Source organism: Thamnophis elegans, chromosome 3 (genome assembly GCF_009769535.1).
Source record: "Thamnophis elegans isolate rThaEle1 chromosome 3, rThaEle1.pri, whole genome shotgun sequence".
Taxonomy (NCBI): domain Eukaryota; kingdom Metazoa; phylum Chordata; class Lepidosauria; order Squamata; family Colubridae; genus Thamnophis; species Thamnophis elegans.
In genome coordinates this window covers 45,087,206-45,100,681 of record NC_045543.1, presented here as the reverse complement: position 1 = coordinate 45,100,681, position 13,476 = coordinate 45,087,206, and the positions used below count along the sequence as shown (strand labels likewise).

General features: G+C 37.5%; 1 protein-coding gene across 1 annotated transcript; it reads right to left on the bottom strand.

Annotated features, from left to right (window-relative positions):
* Positions 1–285: 285 nt before the first annotated feature.
* Positions 286–12,739, bottom strand: SMU1 (SMU1 DNA replication regulator and spliceosomal factor). Its single transcript, XM_032213587.1, has 12 exons — positions 12,635–12,739; positions 11,481–11,691; positions 10,690–10,842; positions 8,404–8,514; positions 8,105–8,233; positions 7,151–7,270; positions 5,664–5,780; positions 4,391–4,518; positions 4,183–4,309; positions 3,027–3,194; positions 1,934–2,086; positions 286–1,188 (listed from the first exon to the last, which is right to left on the bottom strand). The coding sequence occupies exons 1-12, from the start codon at positions 12,658–12,660 to the stop codon at positions 1,090–1,092; spliced, it is 1,542 nt and encodes a 513-aa protein (XP_032069478.1). The 5' UTR covers positions 12,661–12,739; the 3' UTR covers positions 286–1,089.
* Between the last annotated feature and the right edge of the window lie 737 nt (positions 12,740–13,476).

Sequence of the window (13,476 nt, the reverse complement as noted above, 5' to 3'; positions counted from 1 at the left end):
AGCTTGCAAAAAGCATGATTAGGGTATAGTCATAGTTAAGGAATTAGACATCAGGGTCAATCTCTATCCACAGCCTACTCTAGAATATTAAAAAAGACGAGATTTCCTCGATGCCAATGAATATAGGAAAGATGGATATACATTTAATAGTACTAATTTTCAGATGCAACTCAATAAGTAACCATTTCTTCACCAGTCAAGAAAGCATACTTTCTTTATAAAGATGATAAATTTCAAGTTTGGTCTTATTTTAAAAGAAAAGTTTAAAAAATTATAAGTCAGATGCCTCTTTAAGAAATGTTTTATTGTAGAACAGGCAGGTGCTTTTTTTAAAAAAAGGAGCTACAAAAAAATCTGCACAAATTTAGAAACAAAATGTCCATTTTGAACAGCAAAATTACAATTCTTCAAGGGAAAAAATATTTTCTAAAAATAAGATGAAGCTTGTAACATAAACTCAGTATATTTCAGAACGTCAAAAAGTCTACAAAACAATAGCAATTAGTTTCTATCCTATTCAAGACAATTTATATATTCTAAATAGGAGAGGGAAATTAATATTTAACCAGAGCAGGAACTCCCAGCCCCTCTTAAGACCTCTTGTTATTAAGTGGTACATTTACCTTAATAACAAGAGGTCTCACTGAGCCAAATAACAATCTGCAAGATTGTAACTTTCAACAGACAATGTTTAAATATATGCTTTATAGTTCCATAAATACTGCCAAAATTTTAACATGCCATTTTAAATGGTAAAACTGCATGTATTTGCTCTTCATTTTTCCGTTAACTGAGAGTTAATCTCCTTTTATATATTTTAAATCCAAAAATATGTAGAAGTAATGCCATTCACGTAAGAAGCAGAAATGAAACTTATGAAAACATTTATAGAAATTGAATTGATTTTTCAATTTGCATACACAACTAGCGTTATATATAGCTAAAGGTTCCTCTTGAGACAGCTGAATATGAAATTCAGTATAAATTAAAACAAGCCTTTTAAAAATATTTTTGGAAACATATCCCCTGCACATGGTACACACTTCCCAGGAGTTTCAGTAGCCATATGCTGAAGGAATTTATGCAGTTCTATGGTTTCCACAGTTTCAACAGCCCATCTTCACTATAGGTAGCAATCAAATTCTGATGGGGATGGTGAGCAATACCAATGACATCCTTTTCATGAACCTTAACATCAGAAAGAGAAAAGAAACATGAGTATCTCCAGAGATAAGATCAGATGAGGTATTTTCTATACATACCTTTCTCTATCCTAAAAGATTTTTTTAAAATAAAATAATCAAGAAAAATAAGTGCTTTCTGGAAGAATGGATTCTGAAACTAGTAGAACTAGCTGAGAGCAAAATGTCCTGCTTTAATAATAAACAGCAACCTGACTACTTGTTTCTTTGGCTTGGATATCCCTATTAGATTTCCTATAGGAAATGAAGAAAAATTAAATGTTGACATTGGGATTGAGGATTACATCTAATTTGATTAGAGAAACATTGGGGGTTTGTTAAATGCATGGTTTATGGTTTACTTGCAGTGAGGTGATTGTATGTTGAATTAAAGTTGAACTAAGTCCTGAGCGAGCAAGACTATAGTCCTAAGTACTATATAAGTCCTGAAGCCACAAAGCAGGCTTCCAGACACTGCCTATATCTGAAGACTTCAAATGTCAGCCATGTTAGCAGGCCATTTGGGTTTGGGAAAAAGTGGCATGGCAGTCAGGAAACAGGGCAGAAAGTTTTGTAATCTTCACCAGTGATTTTCTGAGAAGGAAACCTGCTCTGCCAAGTAATTTTGTTAAGTGTAAACTGGGAAATATTAGATTTGGTGAAAAAGTCCATGGGGCCAGGGAGCCAAATCTGGTCCCTACTGCATATGGAACTGCTGCTAGGTTGCCACCAAGATGCCCTCTGCTACCCACCGTCAGTGTTCTCTCCAGTTTGCCAGTCACTGTGCTGAAACAGTAGAGGACAAAATCTTCACCCACACAATAGATCCACTCGCCTCGAGGAGAAAGGGCACAGCAGACGAAGTCACCACCTTCTCTCTTACCAGAGCTGAAACTCCTCACAATCTACCAAGATGAAATATTAACAAGAAAAAAAGGAAATCAGCAGCCATATTATTCAAGGTTTAGTTTTCATTTCTTGTGACAATGCCCTTCTAAAGAACAGAGTAAAACGTTACGGAATTGCAATCTCTACTGCAAATTATTAGCAACAGAACAAGAAGCAAGCAGATCTTCAGAGGTTAAAAGATGCTGATGGACAGAGGGTAAGAAAGAGTTTTATCTCTCCACTTGGAGAAGGGGTGTGGGTGAGCTGAAAGGTATAATAAATCTTCACCTTGTTTTTGATTCAATATACAGTACAAGTGTTATGATGTGCATATTTCAAACCTCACTAGCTCCTTTGCTTTTTGTTTTTGGAAATATATTAAATGTAAAGCAGGAGAACACCAGCTAACTTTACAGTATAAGAGGATTTTAATAATAAGCATCTTTAAAAAGTGAGATTTGCTATAAATGATGTTACCAGAGACATTTATAAACCTTGATTTAAAAAAATATACAATCTCTAAAGCTTCTTAGACTCGCCTTCCAGGAGAGATTGGCAGCATAAAAATTTAATAATAAGAAATAAAAAAGGAACCAATACTGTGGGTTAATATTAATATTAATATCTCTTCAGCATTTGTTAACTGACTAAATTCACTGAAGCAAAAGCTAAGAACCTTCCATACCAATTTAAAATTGTGTATAAATGAAAATATAAGCTTTAACTAAATAGCTAAAAATATAACCTAAAATAGGGTCTTTTAGATTACTTGAGAATCCTAAAGATTAATTCAGCATCCTCAACCAACCAATGCAACATTTAATCATGACTTTGAAAAGTCTTACAAATCTGAAAAAGTGGGAACAATCACTTGCCATTGTCAACTCTAGTTACCGAATCCAAAAGGAACATCGACTGCATTCTCACAGATGTTTAAAACACAACCCAATTACGTACTTGCCCCTGCATGTTCATGATGACAACTGTATTTGATCTGTTACAAACAACAAAGTGCTCCGGATTTTTAGGCAGGAGAATCACACTGTTCACAGTGATGTCTGTTCCAGCTGTGCTACCCAGGGATTTGAACGTGTTACAGCATTCTGTAGTCTTCATATTCCAAACCTAACAAATAAACGGGAAAGGGAAAATATGCAAATTCCATATTAGAATGAAACCCAAGTTACCCCACATGTGTCTTCATGCAGGATATATAATGGCCCTAACCACAGCATTGTTTCCCATAATACACAGGCCTTTTCTCCATTTGTACATACTGTCTTTTATGATGGGTGCTAATATAAACATTTCATTCAAAAGTGATTTTAGTGCAAAAAGTCAACCTGTTCTGTACCAATATTAAAAACAAAGAAAAAGAAACTACTAATCAGTCACTTAAAAGAGATTAACTTGAAGAGAGCATCCAGAAGTTAATTTAACTCAAACTATTTTTTTTTTTGGGGGGGGGGGGGGTTTGCCAAAAACCAAACCAACCTCATGTGTCTGAAAACACTGCAGTTGGTAGAAATCATTTGAGAGACAGAAATTGCATTTAGTTTAATTTTACCCTGACCAGGCAGCGAACAGCGTTTGTAAAGATCTCTGTATTGTAGTCCTCAACTTACAACAGCTCATTTAGTGACTGTTCAAAGTTACAACGGCACTGAAAAAACCCTAACCCTAACGACCATTTTTCATACTTATGGCTGTTGCAGTAACCCCAGGGCCATGTGATCAAAATTCAGATGTTTGGCAACTGACTCCTATTTAGGACGTTTTGAGTCATGTGACCAGCTTCTGCGACCTTCTGACAAGCAGTCAGTGGGAAAGCCAGATTCATTTAATAACTGTGTAACTAACTTAACAACTGCCCTGATTCATTTTAAGAAGAAAGGTCATAAATGGGCAAGAAAAATCATAAAATGGGGCAAAAAATCACTTAACAAATGTTTCACTTAGCAACAGAAATTTTGGGCTCAATTGCGGTCATAAACTGAAGACTACCTATACTACTAAGAATATGTTTTCAAGAAAAACAAACAAACCAACAAGCAAAGATTTTAACTAATCATGCAAATTACACCTAGTGATTGGGACTCGGGAGCGTGAGTACCTTCACAGTGCCATCAGAGGATGCACTAATAATATAATGTCCATCTTGTGTAAATGTAGCTTCATTAACAAATGAGGAGTGACCACGAAATTCTTTGAGAGTCTTTCCTGATTTCAGGCCATGAATCCTGTTACAGCATAAAAACGATATTAGCGTTATTTGTCCAAGTCAGATAGAACAGTCAAATGTATTGCAAAATCAGAAATACCTGATTGTTTGATCAAAGGCGGCACTCAGAATCTGACTGCTGTCCTTTGAGAAGCTCAGACAGGTGACACCTTTGCTATGGGCTCTTTCAAATCGCCTCAGACACTGCCCACTCTGAATCTTCCACACCTTCAGAGAAACCAAGGAACTGATGTTACCATCACACAACAATAACATTTCCTGCCAAATTGCCTGGCTTACTCAGGTAAACCCAAAACATACCCTGCTTGTCCTTATGAATAAAATAATTTTTCCATGGCAGCAGATTGGCCCATTGTTGGGATAGAATGTTGAACAAGAAAACACTTAGACTTATATACATTTCCCAGTGCTTTATAGCCCTCTCTAAGCGCTTTAGAGTCAGCATACTGCCCCCAACAATCTGGGTCCTCATTTTACCAACCTCGGAAAGATAGAAGGCAGAGTCAACCTTGAGCCCGGTGAGATTCGAACTGCCAAATTGCAGGCAGCCGGTAGTCAGCAGAAGTAGCCTGCAGTACTGCATTTTAACCACTGCGCTACTGCGGCTCTTGTACTCGAATTGGACCCTTTTATTAACTGAATATCTGAGATTAGTGAATGTCATTAAATTGCCAGAAGAAGAAAACATAAAGAAAAACCAAAACCAATCTGGACCCCAAATGTGCACCCACAGAAAACTTTTTTCTGCATGATTCATTGCCATAAACTTGTTTCTTGCTATGCAACCTTGGAGGTAGAGAGGAACAGTTTACAGTCTTCTGTTTCTTTATACACCATGATTGGGGACTGTGCAAACTGTTCCTGATGCTAAGAAAGAGTAGAATTATTTTCCTTCAGGAAAATATCTCAAAGATCGTTTTCAAGAGTCAACTGGACTTTCTGGTTTTTCTTTTAAGACATTTTGCTTCTCATCGAAGAAACTTCCTCAGCTCTGAGCTTCTCAACCAAGAAGGTTCTTGGATGAGAAGCGAAACAACTTCAAAGAAAAACCAGAAAGTGCAGTTGCCTCTTGAAAAAGTATCTTTGGGACAACTGTGACCTAGATGGCTGAGAATCTCCACAGAACTTCAGGAAAATACTTCTATCCTCTCTCCATGCTTAGAAAGCACTACAGAAAATCATGGAGAAAGGACCAAGAACACATTCTCAGAAGATGGTTAATTCATACTCTTTTGAGCCCTGACAAACTCCCAGTATTGTGTGTCTGTCATGTCGTAGACATTCAGGAAATATGGCTTATAAGTGAGTTCTTGGGTGCCTCTATGGGCCTCCAGCTGTCCTTAACAGCATACCTTGATTTTTCCATCTTGTGCTCCAGTTGCTAACATTTCAGTGTCTCTGCTGAAACACATGCACAGCACTGCATCATCCATCATCATAAAATTATCCTGCGCCTGGTATTTCAGATCCTAAACAAAGCAGTGAGCAAAACAAATTAATAGAACTAAGATAAAAACAAGCATTGGGAAGAACGGATGTATACAAAATCATTTCAGAGTCACACTATGCTAAATCATACTATAAAAATCCAGAATGGTGGTGGCTCTCCAATTCAGAGGGCAATTTTAGATCTAAACCATGAGATTCTTTGAAACAGAATAAGTCAAGGATTGAGGCTAAGCTCTTCTATACTCAAAGTGCGTACCTCAGATCTTGTTAATTGTTACTCAATAAATTTGGGGTTTCCAACACTGTACTTATCGTTTATACAAATAACAATCAACATTACTGTCTCTTTGCAAATCTTCTCCAAAACCCATTTTTCTCCACCTACATTTATTTCTAATTTTGAAATATAAAAGTAACCAGCAAGAATTAATTCCCATTCTATTTCCCATTTTAATCTCCCAAAGTTTTCTACCCACCCAACAACAGCAAAAATAAAACAAAGAAGAAAATATTTGATATGGATCATGGATCTTGCACCTTATAATGGGCTTCCATTTTAAAAAGGACATTGCACTGCATTGCTTTAAAAAAAAGGCAAATAGAACATTTAGAGCAACGTGCTCTACATGGGGCTGCCCTTGAAGAGCATCCGGCGACTTCAGCTAGTACAGAATGCGGCCGCGCGAGTGATTGTGGGTGCACCTCGGTTCACCCGCATAACACCTATCCTCCGCGAGCTGCGCTGGCTACCTGTCGATCTCCGGATGCGCTTCAAGGTGCTATTAGTCACCCATAAAGCCCTACATGGCAGTGGATCTGGATACTTGAGAGACCGCCTTCTGCCAATTACATCCCTGCGACCAATAAGATCACATAGATTAGGCCTCCTCCGTATACCATCGGCCAGCCAGTGTCGGCTGGCAACTACAAGGAGGAGGGCCTTCTCAGTAGTAGCCCCGACCCTTTGGAACGAGCTCCCCGTAGAGATTCGCACCCTCGCCACCGTCCAGGCCTTCCGCACAGCCTTGAAGAACTGGCTCGCCCGTCAGGCCTGGGGACAAGGATAATTCCCCTCCCGAATGATGAATGTATGTTGTTTATTATTTTATTATATGTCTTATCTTAATGTCTGTATCTCCCCTTCCCCTATTTTATGTGAGCCGCCCTGAGTCCCCTCAGGGAAAAGGGCGGCCTACAAATATTAATAAATCTCTCTAAAATCTCTCTAAAATTTGGTTCAGCACTGTATATCCCAATTTAAAATCCTATTTCAATTTCCTCTGGAAATTCAGAAGAGTTCATATTACTCATCTTCATTTATTGTGCCTAAAGAATTGATGTAGAGTTTTGAGCAATTCACATGGCAGTTAAGAAAAGTCATATAATTTACCTTCCTGATTTTCCCAGTAGTAAAGTTCCAGACTTCAATAAATCCATCCACAGAACCAGTAACCAGATACTGACCATCCGGAGAAAATCGAGCACATTCCACATGAGACTTTTGCCCAAACTGTTTCATAGGAAGAAAGAAATAGCATATAACAAATAATATGTACTAATCTAGACTGGAAAGGTAAAGATATCCTCAAATTAAACTTAATTCCCATTGGATACATGGATACACTGATGGGAGTTCTCTTGGCAACTGTACAAAAGTAGTTTGCAGTGCCTTTCTTTCTCTATAACCCAGGAAATGATACCCTGGTGATCACTCACTAGTTGGATCTTGATCTTATTTTACTCTTGGATCCAAAAAGCATTGCCTTGATGCTGCACCTGAAGCATGTGGGAGGCGCAAGTTGCAGTCACTTACCTCCCAACCAGCCTGCTTGCAAGCCAGCTGGGACTTGCCACTTCCAGCCAGCTTCCACTCTGCTGTTGTTGGAAGTTGTGAGGAAGTTACCAGGAGGTCTTTACTTATCGATAGCAACAGGGAATAATGTGATTGTCATTCTTAAATAATGTGGTCATGTGATACCATGCTTTACAACTGAAAGTCCCGGTTTCTAGCCTAGCGCTTTAACAACTGTACCAATCTGGCTCTCATCCAATTCCTTACTAAAATCAACTTTGCTTTTATTTTTAAAAATACAAGAATGAAAATGACATGTGGAAAATAACTATTTTAAAATATGGACGTCATCTAAAATATATTAGAGTTTGATCAATGAATCACAGTTGGGTTCTCATAATGAGCTAAATAAAATAAGCCGTATGACAATATTGAATCCAGCCAATAAGATCTATTAAGCCTTAAGCATATTCCTCATTTGATCCAATAAAAATTCCCTAATACCAAAAGGCCTGAGATCTGTTGCTGAAATCATGGTGAAGGACAACCCACCTTAATATGTCTACTCAGCTGCGTGGGGAATTTTTCCTCTTCCACATCTTTGACAGCTGCTTTTCCTCTGAACAAGTCGATAGTCATACCAGGGGGAAGTAGCCCCTGATGCTGCTGCCATTTTAAGGCCTACGATACCAAAGAGGATTACAGACGCAGATTGTAACACTTTTGAAAGGACACTTAAACATTAAAAGAAAGGTTTCTAAGCACCGTAATAAAGATTCATAATCATAGGCTTTAAAGAACAATCAGTCTTCCATTTCATACTCATCAATTAAGTTTAAGGGAGAAAATACCTGTCCTAATAACGCCATAAGACGAGATGGAGGTACCACACTAACTTCACCAGCCAAAGCCTGGGCAATGGCAGCTCTCCGCTTCTCTTTGCTGCTTCCATCTGGGTATGCCTGAAACGCAACATCAATCATTGGATTTACATGCTGCCAAATTCATTCAGATCCAGAGATATACAGAGCAGTAACTTCCTTTTGAGAAATCTGCCACTTTCTCAAAAACCAGGAACTTGTCTGGATTGTCAGCTGGATGTTTTATTAAAATTGACACTTTATACATGCAATTTTAAATTGACAACACAGTTTTAAGTGTTGGGATAGATTTGGTAGAAATAACTGTATTGGGAAAGATCAATCCTATTTAGTTTAACTCAGAAGAAAACTTTAATCCAACCTTCTACTTATAGGTAAAATGCACATTATTTCTGCTTCAGCTTCAGCCAGAGAAAGTGGAGGATACATCAAGATATCATTCAGCAAAGAAAGAAAAACAAAGTCTTCACAGTTCAAATGTTAACTACCCTCAAAATAGCAATTTTCTATGTCAATACATAATAAAATCCAACGGTCACTTAATAATTATTATATTCTCAGAAATGACCAAATATCATGCTGACAATCTTTCTAACTAGTATCAGCAAACCTGTCTAATATATAGTTCCAGAAAAATTGGACGTAGTATGAAAAATAAATAATTATTTTTTTGAAGAGCATACCCTATGTAGAAACATTAATTTTTGTTCCTTATTGAATAGTGAGGGGCAGAATTGAATTCAGCCAGCTAAGAAACATTGATTGCTTATTTGCATAAATTACACTGATCTAAAAGCAAATAGAAAACAATACAACTTTGAGAAGGAAAATAGTATCATATGTGTTTACTGAACAAAATAAATCCATTCTGGTTTATAAAATAAAAATACACAATAAAACAAAATATGCACACTGTACAATAACAAGGAATAGGGAATGCAAAATACAGGAAGGAACAAAAAGCATTTTTCTGTCATTCATCAAAACAAGATCTGGACAAAGAGAGCTTCAAAGATATAACAGTAGGACTGTCCCAGTAACTTTATATAAATGTTAAACAGAACTGTGGACAAAGCAGTGCCTTTTGGTACCCAACAATATACCACTGCCAAATCTAAAAGCACACTGTTATGTAAAACTATTCTGCAAACAGGAGATCTGTTGTACAGGAACTCCAACACACAAAGACAATTGAGGAAGAGCATATTTTTGATTATATCAAAAGCTATCTCAAAAACAAGCTAGATCAACAAAATTGCATTCTCCTACTCTCTCACATAAAGAAAGACAGAGGTACCATATTAATTCTATCCTAAACTAGATCAGATCTCAGAGTGAAATGTAACGAAGAAATATTATTTACGACACAGTGAAACAAATGTCTAACATGAAATAATTCTAAATTTTAGGCAAGGCACAAGATCATGGTTTCTCAGCCTCTTTCCTCTGTATGAAGTCATATTCATCTTTCATGTTTTATATATGCCTCAACTTGTTTTGAAAGGCTAGGTTTAATCAGAATTTTCAAAGAAAAAACATGTCACCTTAGGTAACATTAGTCAAACAAACATAGAGAATATGTGAGGCAAAAGGAAATTATGTATGCGGATACCAACAGAGAATTTTAAATTCTTAAAACTGGTTCCAGAGAAATATCTGAACCAATCCAAAAAATATTAGAAATACATCTAATTACTTCTTCTTTTACATGTCCTAAATCTCTTAGAAGACAGGTAGCATCTATCTATCATTTCTTTATTAATTACATTTATATGCTGCCCGTTTCACTATCTAGGCGGTTATACTGGGATAGAGAGCTGAATTGTTTTAAGCACATTTAAACATATTTTACACTCATCAAACATGCAACGGTATTACAAATTAAATTACACAATTAACTAACAATAACTTTACAACAGTGTGATAGCTTACATAATTTGCTTTGCATTAAACAACAAAATGTATCTGTGCAAGAAATGGTATCATTAGATATAAGTTTTCAAAAATTGTAAATTCTAATAATATCATTGTGAAATGCAGAAATTAGTAAATGTTGGATCCTCCATTATGCAGAAATGATTAAATGAGATATTTTATATATTACAAACTGTAAATGAGAAAAATAATAAAGTAAACCTAAATAGACAAAACAAACAATATAATATTATTAAAGAGCCAGATTAGCCGCCCTAGTGGTTCCTTCACGTATTATTTAACATAATAAATGTAAAAAACTATGAGCTAACATAGTTTTACCTCACGTGGGTCAAAATAGGACCTAGCCAAAAGGTTCTCAAGATGAATATATCGCTCTGGTTGGGTTTGTTTTAACATGATCATTGGATCAGTCTGTCTCAGAAGAGATCTAGCAGCACCCAATTCACGAAGTTCTATCAGTTCCAGAACAACCTGAAATATCAACAGAAAAAGAATTATTAGTCATACAAACATGTGTTAATGCACCAAGCTATTGCACTTATGTGATTTGTAAATTCAGTTTAAATGGAATTACACTGCTGAAAACTTTGATCAATGTTATCAAAACCACTCAAAGCATGAACAGGGGGATGTATATAAAATGCACTAACATCTTTAAAACAGTTATGTGGTACCAATATTACATTGCAGAAGCACAATACAAAGCAAAGCTTATATTCTTGGGGAAAAAACTTTAAAAAAATAATTGACAGATTGTAAAAATTGGGGGAAAATCAGATTGCATCTGGCGCCAATATAATTTTTTAATAAATGGGGATGGTTCAATTTTCATAGACAGCAGCAACCATAACATGCCATGATATATCAAATTATATGTGCATGACACCATGGAATAATTAGTTATGTGATGATGCCATAACATCTGGCACAAATATTAAGCTGTGATATCTGTGTTATCCTACATATGATACATAATACAAGTATCATCATTTGCCCCTCTGTTCAAAAATGAAAGATGAATACTCTGCAAAAATGCCAATTTATTTTGTAGCAATTAAAAATACGCCAAAAGATACAACTCAAAATATTATTGCACAAAGCTTGCTGACCTGTTCATACAGATCAATTAGTGTTTTGTCTGGCAACTTTAGTGACTGTATTGCCTGCAGTACTGTATCCCAATGGCCACTATTAATATCCGCCACGAAGCTCTCAATGCTGTCCACCGTATTCAGAGACACTGTAGTTTCCTCTTGCAATGTAGCCAGAGCACGATGAAGGCTGTTCTCCTTCAGATATTGCATGATTAAACGGATAACACTGGGGAAAAAACAATTTGTACAATTAATTATTGATATTTATTCCATTTGCAGTCTCTCTCTATCCCAAACACATAACATACATACTATCTCATTAGAAGGAATTTTCCAATATTAATTTCTGCTTCAAAGAGAGAAAAAATTCAATCAGAGCTTAGTAAACTACACAATGGTGTAGTGAACTAAGAAATGCTTTTGCTCCTTTTTGATTCTACAGCTAGTCCTCGACTTACAACAATTAACTTAGTGACCGTTCAAAGTTACAACAGCACCTAAAAAGTTAAGCTGTAACCATTTTTCACATTTAGGAATGTTGCAGCATCTCCATGGTTACATGTTTATCTTCGGATGCTTGACAACCGACCCACATTTTGGTTGCATCGGCTTGACAACCGACTGCACATTCCAGGTTCATGTGATCTCCATTTGCAACCTTCCAAGAAGCGAAGTCAATGGGGAAACTAGATTCACTTAACACAACGGTGTTACTAATTTAACAACTACAGTTTGCTCAGTTAACAAATGCAGCAAAAAAAGTTGTAAAGGGAGGCAAAATCCACTAACAAACTTCTCATTTAGCAATATACATTTTGGGCTCAGTCGTAAGACGAGGACTACCTGTATTGACGTTACCAAATGCATTTCTTTCTCTCCCGCTCTCCAGCCCCCCCACCCCCATTCCGGTATCTTTTGCCTTCCTTATGAATAACTAGTAAATAAACAGGCGCGAAGCTTTGGTCGCCTTCGGAAATTTCCGGCATAAACTTAAGAGCAACCTGGTGCTCCCCACGGCCGCTGGACTGCAGCTACGGCAAGTGAAGCGATACACCAAAGGGTAAAGCTGCAGGGCGGCCGGTCAGGAGGAGCTAGGCCTGGGACAGGCCAAAGGAAGCGGGAACCAAGCGCAAAACCCATCCACCCGCCCCTTTGCCTTCCACACTCACTCCGAGGACTCGATTTCGATCGACATCTTGAACTAAGTACAGACCCGCCACCTTCGACACCGAAAAACAGCCCCGACTCCACCCACACACACCCCGCTCGTTCACTTCCGGGTCAACTTCTCTCTTTTCCTACCATAGGTGCACCACATGATAAACTCTCGATGGCTTTTCATTTCCGGCCTCCTTTGACCGCCTTCTCCCCCCCCCCCCCCTTTCTTCTTTAGGCTTAGAGGAGAAGCGGGGGGAAACGATCGGAAAAACGTGCGACAGATGTAATAATACAGCAGTATGTCAAGTAGTACCAAAAAAGAAGCTGCTTCTATTTCGCGGGGGTCGTCCCGATTGAAGATTTTTCGACTTGAGATGTAAAAAGTGTTTTTAAAAAATCAATATTATGCAGCCTGGATTTGGAGAACAGAAGAGACGGACAGTTCATTTTAAGCCATTTTTAACAAGTAATACAAATCTGGAGGAGGAGTAGATTGCCCTAACCCAGGGGTCCCCAAATTTGGCAACTTTGACTGGTGGACATAGTGGAGCTATGCTGGCTGGAGAATTCTGGGAGTTGAAGTCCACCAGTCTTAAAGTTGCCAAGTTTAAAGACCTTTGCCCTAACCCCCTTCATGACAACCCGCCTTTGCCTCACCGCAACATGTTATTGAGAAGTGACTTTTTCTAGAATTAAAAAAGAGAAACCCGTTTTTTATTTTAAAAAATCTCTCTGGTTTCGCATTATCCATATTGAAATATTTCAATCGGGGGAAGGTGGCACTTGGTTGCCTAACAGCATCGTCGAAGCATTTCTGCACATCGCCGTTACTTTGCAGAAACAAGGCTTAAGG

What these genes read in the sequence shown, in the direction of transcription:
- SMU1 (XM_032213587.1), bottom strand. Translation starts at nt 12,660, where the DNA reads ATGTCGATCGAAATCGAGTCCTCGGA. An exon ending in CTACTGGGAAAATCAGGAAG is followed by an intron (nt 5,781 to 7,150) that starts GTAAATTATATG and finishes TGCTTTGTTTAG; the next exon opens with GATCTGAAATACCAGGCGCA. An exon ending in TCATGAACATGCAGGGGCAA is followed by an intron (nt 2,087 to 3,026) that starts GTACGTAATTGG and finishes TCATCTTGGTAG; the next exon opens with ATTGTGAGGAGTTTCAGCTC.